The 14,979-nt window shown below is 33.5% G+C and overlaps 2 protein-coding genes across 2 annotated transcripts; both read right to left on the bottom strand.

The window, feature by feature from the left end:
- Positions 1 to 1,613: 1,613 nt before the first annotated feature.
- On the bottom strand, positions 1,614 to 3,783 carry LOC133033223 (pentatricopeptide repeat-containing protein At2g21090-like). Its single transcript, XM_061107884.1, has one exon. It carries the CDS (start codon positions 3,583 to 3,585, stop codon positions 1,744 to 1,746), a length of 1,842 nt encoding a protein of 613 aa, XP_060963867.1. The 5' UTR covers positions 3,586 to 3,783; the 3' UTR covers positions 1,614 to 1,743.
- Positions 3,784 to 7,914: 4,131 nt separating this feature from the next.
- LOC115704481 (probable amidase At4g34880) lies at positions 7,915 to 10,909 on the bottom strand. Its single transcript, XM_061107803.1, has 5 exons — positions 9,969 to 10,909; positions 9,285 to 9,499; positions 8,947 to 9,198; positions 8,616 to 8,811; positions 7,915 to 8,488 (listed from the first exon to the last, which is right to left on the bottom strand). Exons 1-5 carry the CDS (start codon positions 10,548 to 10,550, stop codon positions 8,129 to 8,131), a joined length of 1,605 nt encoding a protein of 534 aa, XP_060963786.1. The 5' UTR covers positions 10,551 to 10,909; the 3' UTR covers positions 7,915 to 8,128.
- Positions 10,910 to 14,979: the final 4,070 nt, after the last annotated feature.

Below are 14,979 nucleotides of genomic sequence, written 5' to 3'. Positions count from 1 at the left end.
ACTGGTTGAATGATTGAAGCTTTTACTTTAGGAAAGATAGGTCTGGTCCAACCTGAAGTGGCAGAAATCATTGATATCAAGAAGGCTTTGAGTTGGATTGATAGACATGATTGGCAAAGTGTTGTTCTTGAAACTGATAGTCTATTGTGTGTTCAAGCTATAAAGAGTAACATTCTTATGTTGTCTCAATTTGGATTGCTAGTGATTGATGTGCGTGATTTATTATTGTCTTTGGATTACATTGATATTTGTTATGTTAAACGATCCGCAAACAAAGCAGCTCATTGTCTTGTCAGGAGCTCTTGTTTTCTTCAGGTCGTGCACTTCAGTATGAGGATTGTTCTGCTGAAGTGTGTTTAATTGTTATGAATGATTGCTATCATTAATAAAAGTTGCTATTTTTTATTCAAGAAAAAAATTAATTTAGATTTTAAAAAATCATTTTGAATGATTAAGAAAATTAAAAAAGAAATTGAAATTTTAAAATTAAATAAGTGATTAAACAAATTATTTATTTTTTATTAAAATATTTATTTAGATGTAATAAAATATTAAAAATTTAATTTTTGTAAAACTAAATTTTACGGGAATACATTTTAGTGTATTTTTTTTTACTAAAAATTTAGATTTGTTTAAGTAAACATAATATTTTTTTTAATTTAATTTCTAACTTTTTTTTAAAAAAAATAATTTTATATCTTTATTGAATTTTTAATTATTTTTTAAGATATAAGTTTAAATTCGATTTTTTCTAAAAAAAAAAAATTAACTTGTTTAAATTATTTATTAGATTTTCAATAGTTTTGATTTGATTTTTTAAGATACGTTGTTATAAATAAAATAAAGTTTGATTTTTTTTTTTTAGGAATAATTTAAGTTTTTTAAATAATCTTAATATTTTTTTAATTAATTATATTTTTTTTTATCAAGTTCTTTGATAATTTTTTCAAAATTAATAGAACATTATAATTTTGAAAATTAATTTTTGTATTTAAAGGGACAAAAATTTGTATTGGTCAAAGTTAAAGAGATAAAAATGCTAATTGATAACAATAAAATAAATAGAATCTAACAGGAGGGACATAATAATGAAACTGTTATATTTTAAAATGAATTTTTAACAAATAGTATATTTTAAGAGACGTGATCATGTAATGTCATAAGTTCAAGAGACAAAAATGCTTATTAATATATTTTAAAATTCTAATAAGTGAAAAAAAGAAACGAAAACCAACTATAAGAATTTAATATAACCTAAGAATTAATCAAAAAATAAGGAAGTCTTCGGGTAATGTATTTATGAATAAAAAGTTATTTAATAGAGTATTTATTATGTGAGTTTGAGTTGAAAATAATAGACATTGAAGGTTATATGAAACTCACGTGTTGGAAGAGATTAACATTACAACTATTTTAAGGTAAAAAATAAACTCACTTGAAAACAATAACCTTTTGGTCATTAAAATTTAATTTAAGTTTTACATTCTTATTCTCAAGTAAAAATCTCTTACCAAACGTCCCAAAAGAGACAAATCATGACAGGTTATATTTGGTCTCTTATTTAGAACTTTGGACAGAATCACACAAGTATACAAGATTGTGAAGATTCAAAATCAATGAAATCTGAAGATAAATAGAAGAAGACTAAAAATAATGTTACATGTTAAAAACATTGACTCCAGCTATCAACAATTATTATTCCTCAAGCATATCAATTCACAAAAAGATGCATTCCTCAAACATTTACCTCTTGGTGTTAAGGTTTAAAGAATGGCTAGCTAACTCTCTCAAAACTGAGTATATGGCTTTTGCCATTGGATGCAATCTATCTGATACAGTAAATGCATGGACTTTGTTATCAATTTCTATCCAACTAACAGCTCGTTCTTTTTTCACATGTCTTTTGTTCATAACCTGCCTCACTTTCTCTACCAGTTCCCATCTCCCATGTATGGCATATATGCTGGAAAGAAACACATACGCATCAGGGAATTCTGGGTGTACTTCGATAAGGAGTTCGGCAGCTTTCCTTCCCAGCTCCAAGTTTCTGTGAAGTCTACATACACCAAGTAAAGAATTCCAAACTTGATAACCTGGCTCACATGGCATCTTGTCAATCTGGTTCATCAATTCTTCAAAACGTCCAGCACGACCCAAGATATCGATTAAGCAAGCATAATGTTCTTGATCGGGAATAATGCCATGATCTGCTGTCATGGAATTGAAAATTCTAAGTCCTTCCTGCACTAGACCTGAATGACTACAAGCATTGAGAACCACAACAAATGTGATCCTGTCTAGCTTCAATCCTGATCTGATTAAGTCTTCAAACATCTGTATTGCCTCTTTACCATGACCGTGTTGTGCTAAGGCAGAGATCATTGTGTTCCATAATATGACCTCTTGCTTATTTCCCATGAGGTTAAAGACCATGTGTGCAGTTACCAAACTCCCGCATTTTGTGTACATGTCAATGAGAGAGCTAACAACTATTGTGTTGGGTCTGAAATTCGTACGTATCAAGTAGCCATGTATTTGCTTTCCTTGCTTAAGTGCAGCTATGCCAGCGCAAGCGCAAAGACAGCTACTGAAGGTAAACTGATCAGGTGTAAACCCAAACATTATCATTTTTGTGAACAACGTTAGTGCTTCATACCCCATACCATTTCTAGCATAGCCAGCAATCAATGCGGTCCAAGAGACAGGATTCTTCTCAGGCATCAGATGAAACAATTCACTAGCACATTTCATATGTCCCCATTTGGCATATCCAGAAACCAAAGTGGTCCAAACAAGGACATCCCTTATCGGCATTTCATCAAAATATCTTCTTGCATCTCCCATCTCACCACACTTTGTATACGCATCAACAACTGAACTCGAAAGCACCACATTTGTTAAAAACCCCGCTACCAAAATCTGTCCATGAATCTGCCTAGTAAGTTCTAATTCCTTTAACTTAACACACACAGTCAAAACACCAGCAAAACTGAATTCGTTATAGCCAATTGATGATCTCCGCAACTCTCTGTAAAGATCTAAAGCCTCATGAAACAATTCATTCTGAGCATATGCAATCACCATTGTATTCCATGAGACAAAGTCCTTCTCGGGCATTTGATCAAACATCCTCCGGGCAACCTTCAACTTCTTCATCTTCACATACCCAGAAAGCATATTGTTCCACGAGTACAAATTCCTCACAGCCATTTTATCAAACACCTTGCGAGCATCAACATCACTACCGCATTTGAAATACATATTAATCAAATGATTTTCCAAAAGCGTTCCTGGGCGCCTCAGCCCAGTAACCTTCAAATGAAGGTGAACCCATTTTCCTTCTCTAAGCGACCTACTGTTTCCGCATTGTTGGAGAAGAAGAGCAAGAGTTTTGGAAGGTAAGCGAATCCCTTTGTAAACTAATAGATCAAGAGAAGAGATTAATTGAGAAATATTTCCCCGAGAGAATTCATTGATGAGGTTTTGGACCACACAGGGAAGCTTGGTCCCAGGATACCGTTTCTTCAGATTTGTACGAAGCGTTGTCGTTTGATCGAAAGTCGTCGGGGAAGAGAAAGAGCGCATTGCAGGGAAAAACCATGAAATGTCCCAATTGGATTCTTCATCTATATCTATGCACTACGACTGAGTTGGACCTGGCAGTGGCCTTCATGGTGGTTGGCGAAATTCGGCTCCGGTGAGCATTGTCAATGCCAGCATTGAAGATGAATGATATTGTGGGCCAACCACGGTGCCTTCGTTCGAATCTATGTTATGTCATGTGGTTCTTTAATCTTGGAAATTATACTAATTAAATTAGAAAAATTTGATTAATTATGCATTTAATAGACTAAAATTTTTTAGAATTACCTTATATACTATTTTTTTAACTATTTTTTTTCTTCAAATTTACGGTTTGGATTTCTAGAGTGCTTGCAGCGCTAGTTGCAATAGGGGTTTCTATACGATTTTTTGTTGCAATTTAAGTTGCAGCGCTAGTTGCAATAGGAGTTTTTATATATTATTTCGTAAAAATGCAAAGAAAATTGTTTTGAAGTATAAAAATAAAAAATCCCTTATTTTTTTTTTTTTTGTAAATCTAAACTATTCAAAAAAAAAAAAAAAATTAGTAGAATATGTTATTTTTTCCTAAAACACCATTCTACCCATATATATAGGGAAATTTGATTTTCTATACTTAAAAAACTTATTTTTTTTTTTAAACCAATACATTTTACACTACAAAAAATATGACACTTTTTTCAAAACTCCAAAAATACCCCCCTCTATCTACTTTGTCTCTCTCTCGAACCGAACAAAAAAAAAAAAAAAGGCACAGTGGTCCGATGGGGTCCGACCAATCGGACACATCGGACCATGGGTCCGACCATAGGACCAATGTGCCTCTCTCTCTTCGTTTCCCTCAAACCGAAACAAAAAAAAATGCATATGGTCAGATGGTCGGACCCATGGTCTGATGGGTCCGATTGGTCGGACCCCATCGGTCCATATGCATTTTTTTTTTCTGTTCGGTCCGAGAGAGAGACGAAGAGAGAGAGGACTGTCGTGCGCCGTGGGTGGGGCCGGTCAACAGTGGGTGGGTGGGTTTGAGGCTCACGGTGAGAGAGAGGAAGAGAGAGGGGGTGGGGGCGGTCAAAAGTGGGTGGGTGGGGCGGTCACGGTGAGAGAGAGGAAGAGAGATGGGTTTTGACAGAGAAAGGAGGAAGAGAGAGATGGTTGAGAATAATGAGAGTGGTATTTTAGGGTTTAGGGAAAAGTGGTCATATTTTTTGTAGTGTAAAATGTATTGGTTTAAAAAAAAAATTTTAATTTTTTAAGTATAGAAAATTAAATTTCTCTATATATATATGTCATACCCTTATAACCTTAGGGGGTTATACACTAATTGGGCTTAAGTGGTTCAATGATGGTATACTATAATTTAATGAGCCAATTAATTATAGTTTTAACTTTTAAGGGTGCTCTTATGTCTCTAACATAATAAATAATTATTAACCATCCCATTATGATTGTTGACAAATATTGGGCACATAATTAATAATTGTGTTTATGGTATTAGACCTGTAATTATATTAGTCTACAATAATAATTCTAACAAGACACTCTATGAAATGTAGGCTTTTTTTTCTCTTGGTTCCAAAATTGTCTCCCCCATTTGACATTCCCGCCTCTCTCTCTCTCTCTCTCTCTCTCTCTCTCTCTCTCTCTCTCTCTCAAATGACCGAAGCCAATTGAATCCATCTCATAGCCGCTACAATCGAAGCCCCAATCGCCACACCTCCAATCTTAGTCCATGACAGTGGTTTGAAACCCCAGCGACACCCAATTGCCACAACTGATTTGAAACCTAGTGGAACAACGAACCAAAGCTGTAAACATGTCAAAGATGAGTTTTTTTTTTTCCCTGTTTTTCATTTTGGAATTTTTTGTGTTAGGTATTGTTTAGTTTAGAAATGTCTCTTTTTGACTTATAGTGGAATGTAGGTTTTTGGTTAGTGTGTTTGCTTATTTTTTGTATTTCTTTTAAGAAAAATTTCACTATTTTTTTGTTTCTGCTTTGCTCTAGGGGTGTTCAAAAAAATTTATAAATCACCCCACCCGAATAAACTGTCCAAGCTAAACCGAATAAAACAACAAAAAATACAACCCGAAATAATAAAATAAAAATCTAAATCGCCAGATGAATATATTGGATGGTTTACAAATTATTTTAAACCGTCCAATTCACCCGAATAAACCGAATTAAACCGATTTATATATTTTTTAATAAAGGTGTATATATTATATTACATAAATTACATTTATTAGTTAAAGTATGTTGTATTTAAAGTTTGAACATTTTAGTGTTTAATTTAAAACTTAGACTTTATAGTTAATAATTTTTATTGTACTTAAATATTGATGTTGAAGTTTAAAATCTCTATACAATATTATTACTATTTTTTATTATTTTATTTAATTATTTTATGTTTACTCAATTATATTTGTCTTACACCAAAATTCTTAAAATTAATTTAAACTATAGTATTTTTTAACTTGAAATATAGATAATATATATATATATATATTTTTAAATCTAATTATTTGAATACTAAAAAGTAACAATAATAATTATATTAAAAAAAGTAAAGAACGATTTGGACGGGTTAACCTGACCAAACCGATAAAATAATTGGGCAGATTGAACTTTTTTTAATTTTAATTAGGCGGGTTACAATTAAATATTTGCAACCCGATATTTATATTAAATTAATAAAATTATGTTATAATCTGGCCACACCGATTGAGGTACATCTCTACTTTGCGCAATATAAATACTATAGTGGTTATGTCAAGAAAAAAAATTAGGCTAATTAGTAATTTTCTCTCTTGAACTTTGACATGTAGTAAATCGTGCCCCATGAACTTTTTTGGCCATTAAAAATTCCCCCCGAACTATTGAGATTGTTAAATTTAAGGACTTTTGTTTAATTTCATTCAGTTTTACTGTTTCAGTGATTGTTTATGTACTAAACCATGCTCCCCAGACTTTGATATCTACCAAATTATGCCCCTCAAACTTTAATATGTACTAAATCATGCCCCTTGAACTCTCATGCATGTTAGAATTTTTTTACTAAAATTAGACAAAAGTCCTTAAATTTAACAATCTCAATAGTTCAGGGGAAATTTTTAACGGCCAAAAAGGAAGAAAATTACTAAGCAAAAAAAATTACTTTAGTGGTTCGATAGGCTCTGTTTAAATAATATAATTTTAAGTTGAAGATGACAAGTATAGGTAGATAGTGGTTTGATTGTTTGCTCTATAGTTTAAAAAAGATTTTTATTTTTTATTTTATGATGTCCTCAGCAGACATGTCCACGGTAGAGCCTCAGTTTTTTGTAATTCTATAGCTGTAATGACGTCTCCGGTTACTTTGATAACGATACTTGTCTTTGGAAAGGGAAATTTGATTCTCTATACTTACATATACTTAATATTTTATTCCTAAACTAATACATATCACCATTGAAAATATATGACCACTTTATCTAAAACCCAAGAATACCCCTCTCATAACTCAACCCCATCTCTCTCGCATTTCGGCACATCCATCGAACCCCATCGGGGTCCCCATCGGACCCCCCTATCGGACCCGTCGGACCCCCCCATCGGACCCGTCGGACCCAAACTGAAATTTTTCCCAGCTCGCAAGCATCGGACCCCCACCATCGGGTCCCCATCGGCCCCGTCGGACCCCCCCTCCCGCCCATCAGTTCCCCATTGGTCCCCATCGGACTCGTCGGGCCCAACCAAATTTTTTTTTCCCAACTCGCAAGCATCGGACCCCATCGGGCCATCGTCTTCCCCAAACTGTAATTTTTCCAAATCCCAGATCTGAACTTAAAATCAAACCTAAATCTAACAAAACTCACAGTGCACACATAAACACATACATTATACATTATAATCCTAAAATCAATACCTATCAATACTCCAAATCATATATCACACACAAAAAAAAGACAAAAAAAAGGGGCCGACGGTGTAGGCGGTAGGCGGTGGGAGAGAAGTGCTCGGTTTTGATTTGGGAGGGGGTCGGCGTTGTGGACGGTGGTGAGGGGCCGACGTTGTGGACGGTGGTGAGGGGGGGTTTGGGTTGTGGTTCGGTTTGGGTTGTAGACGAGCAGAGAGAGAGAGAGATGGGGTTGAATTATGAGAGGGGTATTTTTAGGTTTTAGATAAAATGGTCATATATTTTCAATGGTGATATGTATGAGTTTAGGGATAAAATATTAAGTATACTTAAGTATAGAAAATCAAATTTTCCTTTGAAAATTATTTAAGTTTATATATGGTATATTTTAATGAGATTCACATTTTAAAAATTTTCTTTTCCTAAGATTATCATATTTTAATATCGAACCAAATCTATTGTTTCCCATATTTGTAAATAATCCCTTTTCCTAAGCACAACATTATAGTTTGGTGACTCGAGTGCTATTAAAAGTACGTACTACAATCCTTATTATAAGGCTTATATAACTTCCTGATAATACCATACAAATAATTAATAGCATAATATTACAAGCATGGATTCCGAAGTGTCTAATCTTTGATGAAGCCCTAAAGTGAAGGAGGTTTTCTAATTTTAGTGGCTTGCTCAAACCCATATGCGATTTCAATCAATTTGGGTTCATAACCTTTTAGTCCCCCAAAGAAAATGCCAAATGGCACCTCTCCAAGATAGCCTGCGGGGACAGTAATGCCAGGAAATCCCCCAATGGCCAAGATTGGACTGATAATTGGGAGTGGAGGAAAAGAAGGTCCAGCACAAGCCACCAATGCATCTAGCTTGTACTTTCTCATTAACTTCACAAAACCATTTCTTGTTTGTCTTTCTAAAGTGCCCAATACAGCCTTGTCTATTCCCTTTGTTGCTTCGGCTGCTATAAGTAATTCTTGCCCATATTCCTTAATTTTTTCCTACAATATCCAAAATTTAATAGACTATATATTAGTAGTGTATATAATATACATTTGTAATATATTAATTTATTGTTATATGCGTGGCTATTATTATATATATATATATATATATACATATACTTACCAACTTAGAGTTTTTATTGTTAAAGGCTATGACATCGGCTAGGGACTGCACTGGTGATGACACCAGCTCTTTTAGGTATGCATTTAAATCTATCTTGAAATCATTTTTCATTGCAGTCTCTTCACTAGATGCATCATTGTAGATTTCATCAATATTTGTTATTTTCAGATTATCTATTACAATTGCACCTTTTTTCCTGGTTTTTCAATAAAGTGTCAATACATTAATTTCATACACTAACTAGTAACTAAAATATAAAATAGGAGGACAATATGTATGGATTTAATATGTAAGTAAGTATACTAGAACATATGCTATATTGGATTAATACCTTAATGTGCTGAGATGTTGCTCAAATGTATTAATGAGAAATGTGTCGATCTCTTTAGAAATGTTGAATTCAAAGTAAGGATGTCTTACAATCCCAAGTCTCTTTCCTTTGAGTCCATTTGAACTAAGAAATTGTGCATAGCCACCTTTGGGAATGTACTTGGATTTCTCAAATGTTGCTTTGTCATTCTTATCAACACCAGCAATGACATCAAGAACATAAGTGGCATCCGAGACTGTCCTACAAATTGGTCTATTTCAACCACAAGTGATGATTTAGCTCAATACAAAATATATTTATACATAGAATAAAAAAATTGTAAGCTAATGCTTACTTACCCAACGGTATCTTGTCTATGGGTGATGGGAACAACCCCTGCTCGGCTAGTGAGACCAATAGTTGGTTTGATGCCCACAACCGAGTTTATGCTGGCTGGGCATAAAATAGAGCCATCTGTCTCTGTTCCTAATGTAACTGTTGCGAAATTTGCGGCTGCTGATATTGATGATCCACTACTCGATCCACATGGAGTTTCCGTTTTGTCATAAGGATTCTGCTTATATATATATATAAATTATAGTAACTTAATCAAATCCCCATATTCTCTAGTTCTTTCTGTGTTTTAGAAGCCTTTATTTTATGGAACTTACTCAAATTTTTATTATGTGTATTTTTTTTTTGTTTTGTTCTTAGTAACTGTTTTGTTTGTGAAAAAGTCAATTTAAATACTGTGCAAATCTTAACAGGAGTTGAAGAAGGCAAGTCTTGAACTTGATCAGTTTACATACCATTATCAAAATAGAAAACGTACTCAGAACAAAAGCTCATATATCTCAAGCCATGGTTCAACAAAAGGATTGATCAGACACTAGGATGATGCGCACAATATATGTTAATTTGCTTCTAATTATAATAAAACATATAAGTAATTCTTGTTTTCTTAAAAAAATTAATCAGCAAATCTTCCAAAGTGAAAGGAATGGTATGCAATTTCAAATTGATGAAAAATGAGAAGAACTTACCACCCCTTGGCCTCCTCTGGCGCTCCAACCATTGGGTATATAGGCTCTAAAAGCAGACCACTCGGTCAAGCTGGCTTTTCCCAGTATGATAGCCCCAGCTTTCTTGAGCTTTGCCACCACTCCAGCGTCTCGTGGCACGACTGAGCCAAGCAACGCCAGTGAGCCTGCAGTGGTGTTCATCTTGTCCTTGGTGGCAATATTATCCTTAACCAGAATAGGTATTCCATGGAGCTTGGAGAATGATACTGGAGCCTTAACCTTTCTCTCGTAGTCAGCCTTATCGGCTAGTTCACCAGCATCGGGATTCACTTCTATGACACCGTGTAGTAGTGGGTTCAACCGTTGGATGCGGTTTATATAGAACTCTACGAGTTTCCTTGAGGTGAGTTTGTTTTGCTTGAAAGCCAGTTGGATTTCGTCCACTGTGGCTTCTAAGATTGAGAAACCTTTATTATTATTATTACTAGCAGCAGCAGCTGCTGCTGCTGCATCGGAGTTGTGGTAACCTGATAGAAGTAAGGCTAGAAGCTGGATCAGAACCATTAAATGGCATATAGAAGAGAGAGATAGAAGAGCTCCCATGGTGGAGAACAAATAATGGATTGAATGTAGGTACGTACGACATTTATAATAATACAAGATGAGAAAAGATGTGGTGTCTGTAAAAAGTTAGCATTATGGTGTGAAACACATGCTAGGCCATTATATTAGTACTATCCATAGTGTACTACAACAATATATATTTTTAATGATATGGTTTAATTTTTTTTAAAAAAATAAAAATCATAAAATCTATTAATTAATAAATTTGCTCAAAACAATCGAACGCACTTCAGAGGTACAGTCCTCCAACTGAAGCACACGACCTGTAGAGAAACAAATGTCTCTTGCCAAGCAATGAGCCACCTTATTTTGCAGATCGTTTTACAAAACACAAATCAACAAAAGATAAAGCCAAAAGTAAATTTCGAACATCTTGAACAATAAGACCAAACTGTGAAGGCATAAAAATACTGCTCTAAATCGCTTGGACACACACCAAGCTATCTGTTTCTAATATGACTCTATCTCACGAATGTGTTGCAATCTAACTTAATGCTTCTTTAATGCTTATTATCTTAGTAATTTCGAGTTGAACACATCCAATCTTTTCCTTCTTGAAAGCTTCTACTATAGCACCATGATGATTCTGAGCTACACAACCCATGCCAAAAGACAATACTCGAACCAGAAAAAACTAAAAGGAAAAGATTAAAAAACCATGTCAAAAGACAAGACTAATGCAAAAACTAAAAAGAAAAGACTAAAAAACCATGTCAAAAGACAAGACTAATGGGAAAAACTAAATTAGTTTCAATACAAAAACACGATCACAACATTAAAACTTATAATTCTAATCCCATAAAAATATTAATTGAAATTAAACTAGTAAATTAATAAATAAAACAAAAATCTGAAATATATATATATATATCGATCCATATATAGATGTATAAATTAAGATAAGATGGTGATGATGATGAGTTTTACACGCCCAATTTCACAAACCCAATCTCAATTTCTTTCGCGTCACCGAGCGAAACTATAGGCAGCTACAATAGAGTGAAATTCACAATCAAAGGCCGAGAGAGTGGGAGACAAAAAGGAAGAAAGGGAATGAGTGTGAATCGTAGCACCGAGAGAGAGAGAGAGAGAGAGAGAGAGAGAGGAGTTTAGAAAACCTGTAGGAATGATATTGATTAGTTGGAGAAGTTGAGAATAAATGAGTAACTAAATTAAGCATAGAATTCACTTTTCTATTTTATTATTTATTATTGTATTAAATTTTAATAATTTAATATTTTTAAAATTAATATTTATAGTTAAATTTATTTAGTAACTAAATAATACTTGTAAAAAATGTTTCACTTATGTATACACTATAAAAATAGTATTCTACCCTCAAACTATTAATTAACCCTGTTTCTGTCATAGAATATATAAAAATAGTATTCTACCCTCAAACTATTAGTATTCTACACTATAAAAATAGTATTCTACCCTCAAACTATTAATTAACCCTGTTTCTGTCATGTATATATATACACTATAAACTAGCTTTCTAATTTATGGATTAGTCAATATATTCGGCTACACTACACATATGGTATCTAATTATGTTAATGTGTAAATTAATTTAAAACAGGGTCTAATTATAATAACTTAATAATTAATAGTGTTCAGTAATATAAAAGACAGATAGATTACCATCCAAAAATTACAATTGAACAACTAAACTAGCGAACCACGTATTTTGGGTACATTTTAGATAGTAATAATGATATGGATGAGATAAAAAATATATATAGGCCCTCTATGGAGCATTGGAAGGAAGAATACATATATAGATGCGAATGTGAATAAGACCAACATAACGCTATCTGGTGCGACTACATTAATATAGGTGGTCAAATTTGTCCGATTAGTACTCTGGTTTAGTAATATAAAAGAGATCAAACAATCATCAACTGACCCATACAAGAGTCTTATGAAAATACTTCAAAAGGGTAACGTAACTATCTTTACCAACTTCTAAATAGACCTTCCTTCATCGTGTGTAAATGGTCCATTGGTCCATTTGCAATTGCATAATGTGACTCATGATTATATATAACAAAAGAATAGTAACCAGTGATAGTGCGAATAACGTGTTTGGCCATTAATAGTAGGACAGCGCTGAGTATTCTATTCATAAAAATATGGTCACATGTAGAAATAGATCCATCTTTAACACTACGAAAAGTCACGGAAAGTAATAAAGTGGCTTTATCAATTTATTTATAAGTAATCTGTCTTACTTTTCTTGAGTCTCCAATATTAAAAATTTATTTACTTGAGATATATATAAAATATGTGTTGAATTATTATATAAATGAGTAAATAGTTTATGAGATAAGAGTATAATTGTTATGATTTTAATATATGAATACTATAAGAATAATTTGTAATTTGATGAGAAATCAAATAAAATTAATCAATAAATATTACTAACTGTTTAGCAATTGGAAATATAATAGGTTCGCCAAGAGAGTGTTCCAAAGTTGATCCTAAATGATAGTCTATGGGAGATGGACAAACATATTAATAAGTTTAGGATTTATAACAATTTAAGAAAGTACGAGACCTAAATGGAATAGACTCTCCGTTCAGGAGGAGATGCCTGGCAAGTGCACGGAAGGGGGTTTCAAATAACACGGATAGCACTTGTAACACCCTGATACTTAGGCGCGCGATTTTTTAATTAATGTATTACCTTTGCTAATTAAAGGGTTTTCCTCAAAAATCGTGCCAAATTAAAACTTTTAATTTAAATTATTAAACTTTATAAGCATATATATTTTTACATAAGTTGGGATACCGTATTTAAATTTTTTACAAATGTTATCAAAATACTTTACAAACATGTCGCCCAACAACTACAAAATACAACCCAAGATGTCTTGAGACTGAACACTCTAGGTCGCATCGTCCCAGCATGTACAATCACCATCCAAGCTCAAAGCTCACTCCTGTTCAGCCTTCACCTTTCCGTTACCTACACGAAAGTAGCAACTGTGAGCCAATAGACTCAATAAGAAAAGTATATAACAAATAATATATTACCGACTTGTATCTAGGCGCCCATACACCTATCCACAAGGCTTATCAGATAAGTAAGAACGTTCTTAACATATGGTATTATTGACCATGATATTAGCCACTACCAGCAAAATGATTGCACTGTGAGCATGGTACTATGTTCGTACAGCTATGATAGCATCAATAATACCTAAAAGTATAATTGACCATAATATCACTCTTAACTAGTACTATACTTGTATTGGTGACTCGGTACTATGCTCGTACCGCTATGATAGCGTCAATTAATGCTTTCTAGAATTGCATATTAGTAGAACCCATTACTATGCTCGTACTACTGACCCGACACTATAGTTGTGCCGCTATGATATCAATTCACAACATTTACAATTCACATACACAGCATGCATATGCTATACATACCCATAATCACATATATAAGATGTTCTATGCTATTCTTACCTTGTTTCCGAATTCAAGTGAGTTGGCCGACCTGAACAGAAAATCTCGTGTTGGATGGATGCCCTAAGTCACATTTATGTAAACGGGTAAATAAAATACCAAAAACCTTATCCAGGTAATCCAAACTCACTACTAAGGGTTCTGCTATTGGTAATTCTTATAACAATACCCTATTTATCGAGGAAATAACTAACTAAGGCTCGAATCGACAAATTGAATTGTTCGGGAAACTTGCCCCTGATCCGGTTAAACTGGTTAACCGGTTTGCACCAAGTTACCCAAACAAATTCTAAACCTTGCCCAATTCGTATCCAAACTTCCCCAATCCTTCCAGATCTCCTAAAATAGCATCCAACAATAAAATTCAAGCACTAAAAGCATCATACAACCACAGAACCTAATTCCACAATGAATGAGTCAAGTATGAGTTCTCAAGTTCAAACTTACTCAAAACACTCACAAACCAACAATACCAGCAGCAATTAATCAAAATCAACTTAAAATAACCTCTAGAAATACACTAGAGAAAAACCTAACCTACACAGCCACAACTCCTTAAAATTGCATGACAAAACCCAATTTAATGCTTAAACAACACAAAGGTAGTGTTTTAGGGTTTACCTTTGGCTTGAACTACTTCCAATCTTGTTGAAACCTTGCTCAATTCCAAAAAAAAAACTTGAAGGTTTGGCTAGGTTTTCTTCTGGTTGTGTGGGAGGAGAGAGAGAGAGAGAGAGAGAGAGAGAGAGAGAGAGAGAGAGAGAGAGGGAATTTCTAATATTTCCTTGAATTTTGATTTATTTCCTAATTGATTAATTCCAAAAATCATTTAATCTTAGCTGAACTTATGTGTGACCAGCTGTCCAAACAAAAACTAACATCATATTTTTGTGAAATACCCAAAATGCCCTTGACTTCTAAACTAAGCAAT

This window comes from Cannabis sativa, unplaced genomic scaffold, assembly GCF_029168945.1.
Source record: "Cannabis sativa cultivar Pink pepper isolate KNU-18-1 unplaced genomic scaffold, ASM2916894v1 Contig3, whole genome shotgun sequence".
In the NCBI taxonomy this organism is placed as follows: domain Eukaryota; kingdom Viridiplantae; phylum Streptophyta; class Magnoliopsida; order Rosales; family Cannabaceae; genus Cannabis; species Cannabis sativa.
This window is presented reverse-complemented; position numbering and strand designations above follow the sequence as displayed.

What these genes read in the sequence shown, in the direction of transcription:
- LOC115704481 (XM_061107803.1), bottom strand. Translation starts at nt 10,550, where the DNA reads ATGGGAGCTCTTCTATCTCTCTCTTCTATATGCCATTTAATGGTTCTG. An exon ending in CATAGACAAGATACCGTTGG is followed by an intron (nt 9,199 to 9,284) that starts GTAAGTAAGCAT and finishes TGGTTGAAATAG; the next exon opens with ACCAATTTGTAGGACAGTCT. An exon ending in ACAATAAAAACTCTAAGTTG is followed by an intron (nt 8,489 to 8,615) that starts GTAAGTATATGT and finishes TGGATATTGTAG; the next exon opens with GAAAAAATTAAGGAATATGG.
- LOC133033223 (XM_061107884.1), bottom strand. Translation starts at nt 3,585, where the DNA reads ATGCGCTCTTTCTCTTCCCCGACGACTTTCGATCAAACGACAACGCTT.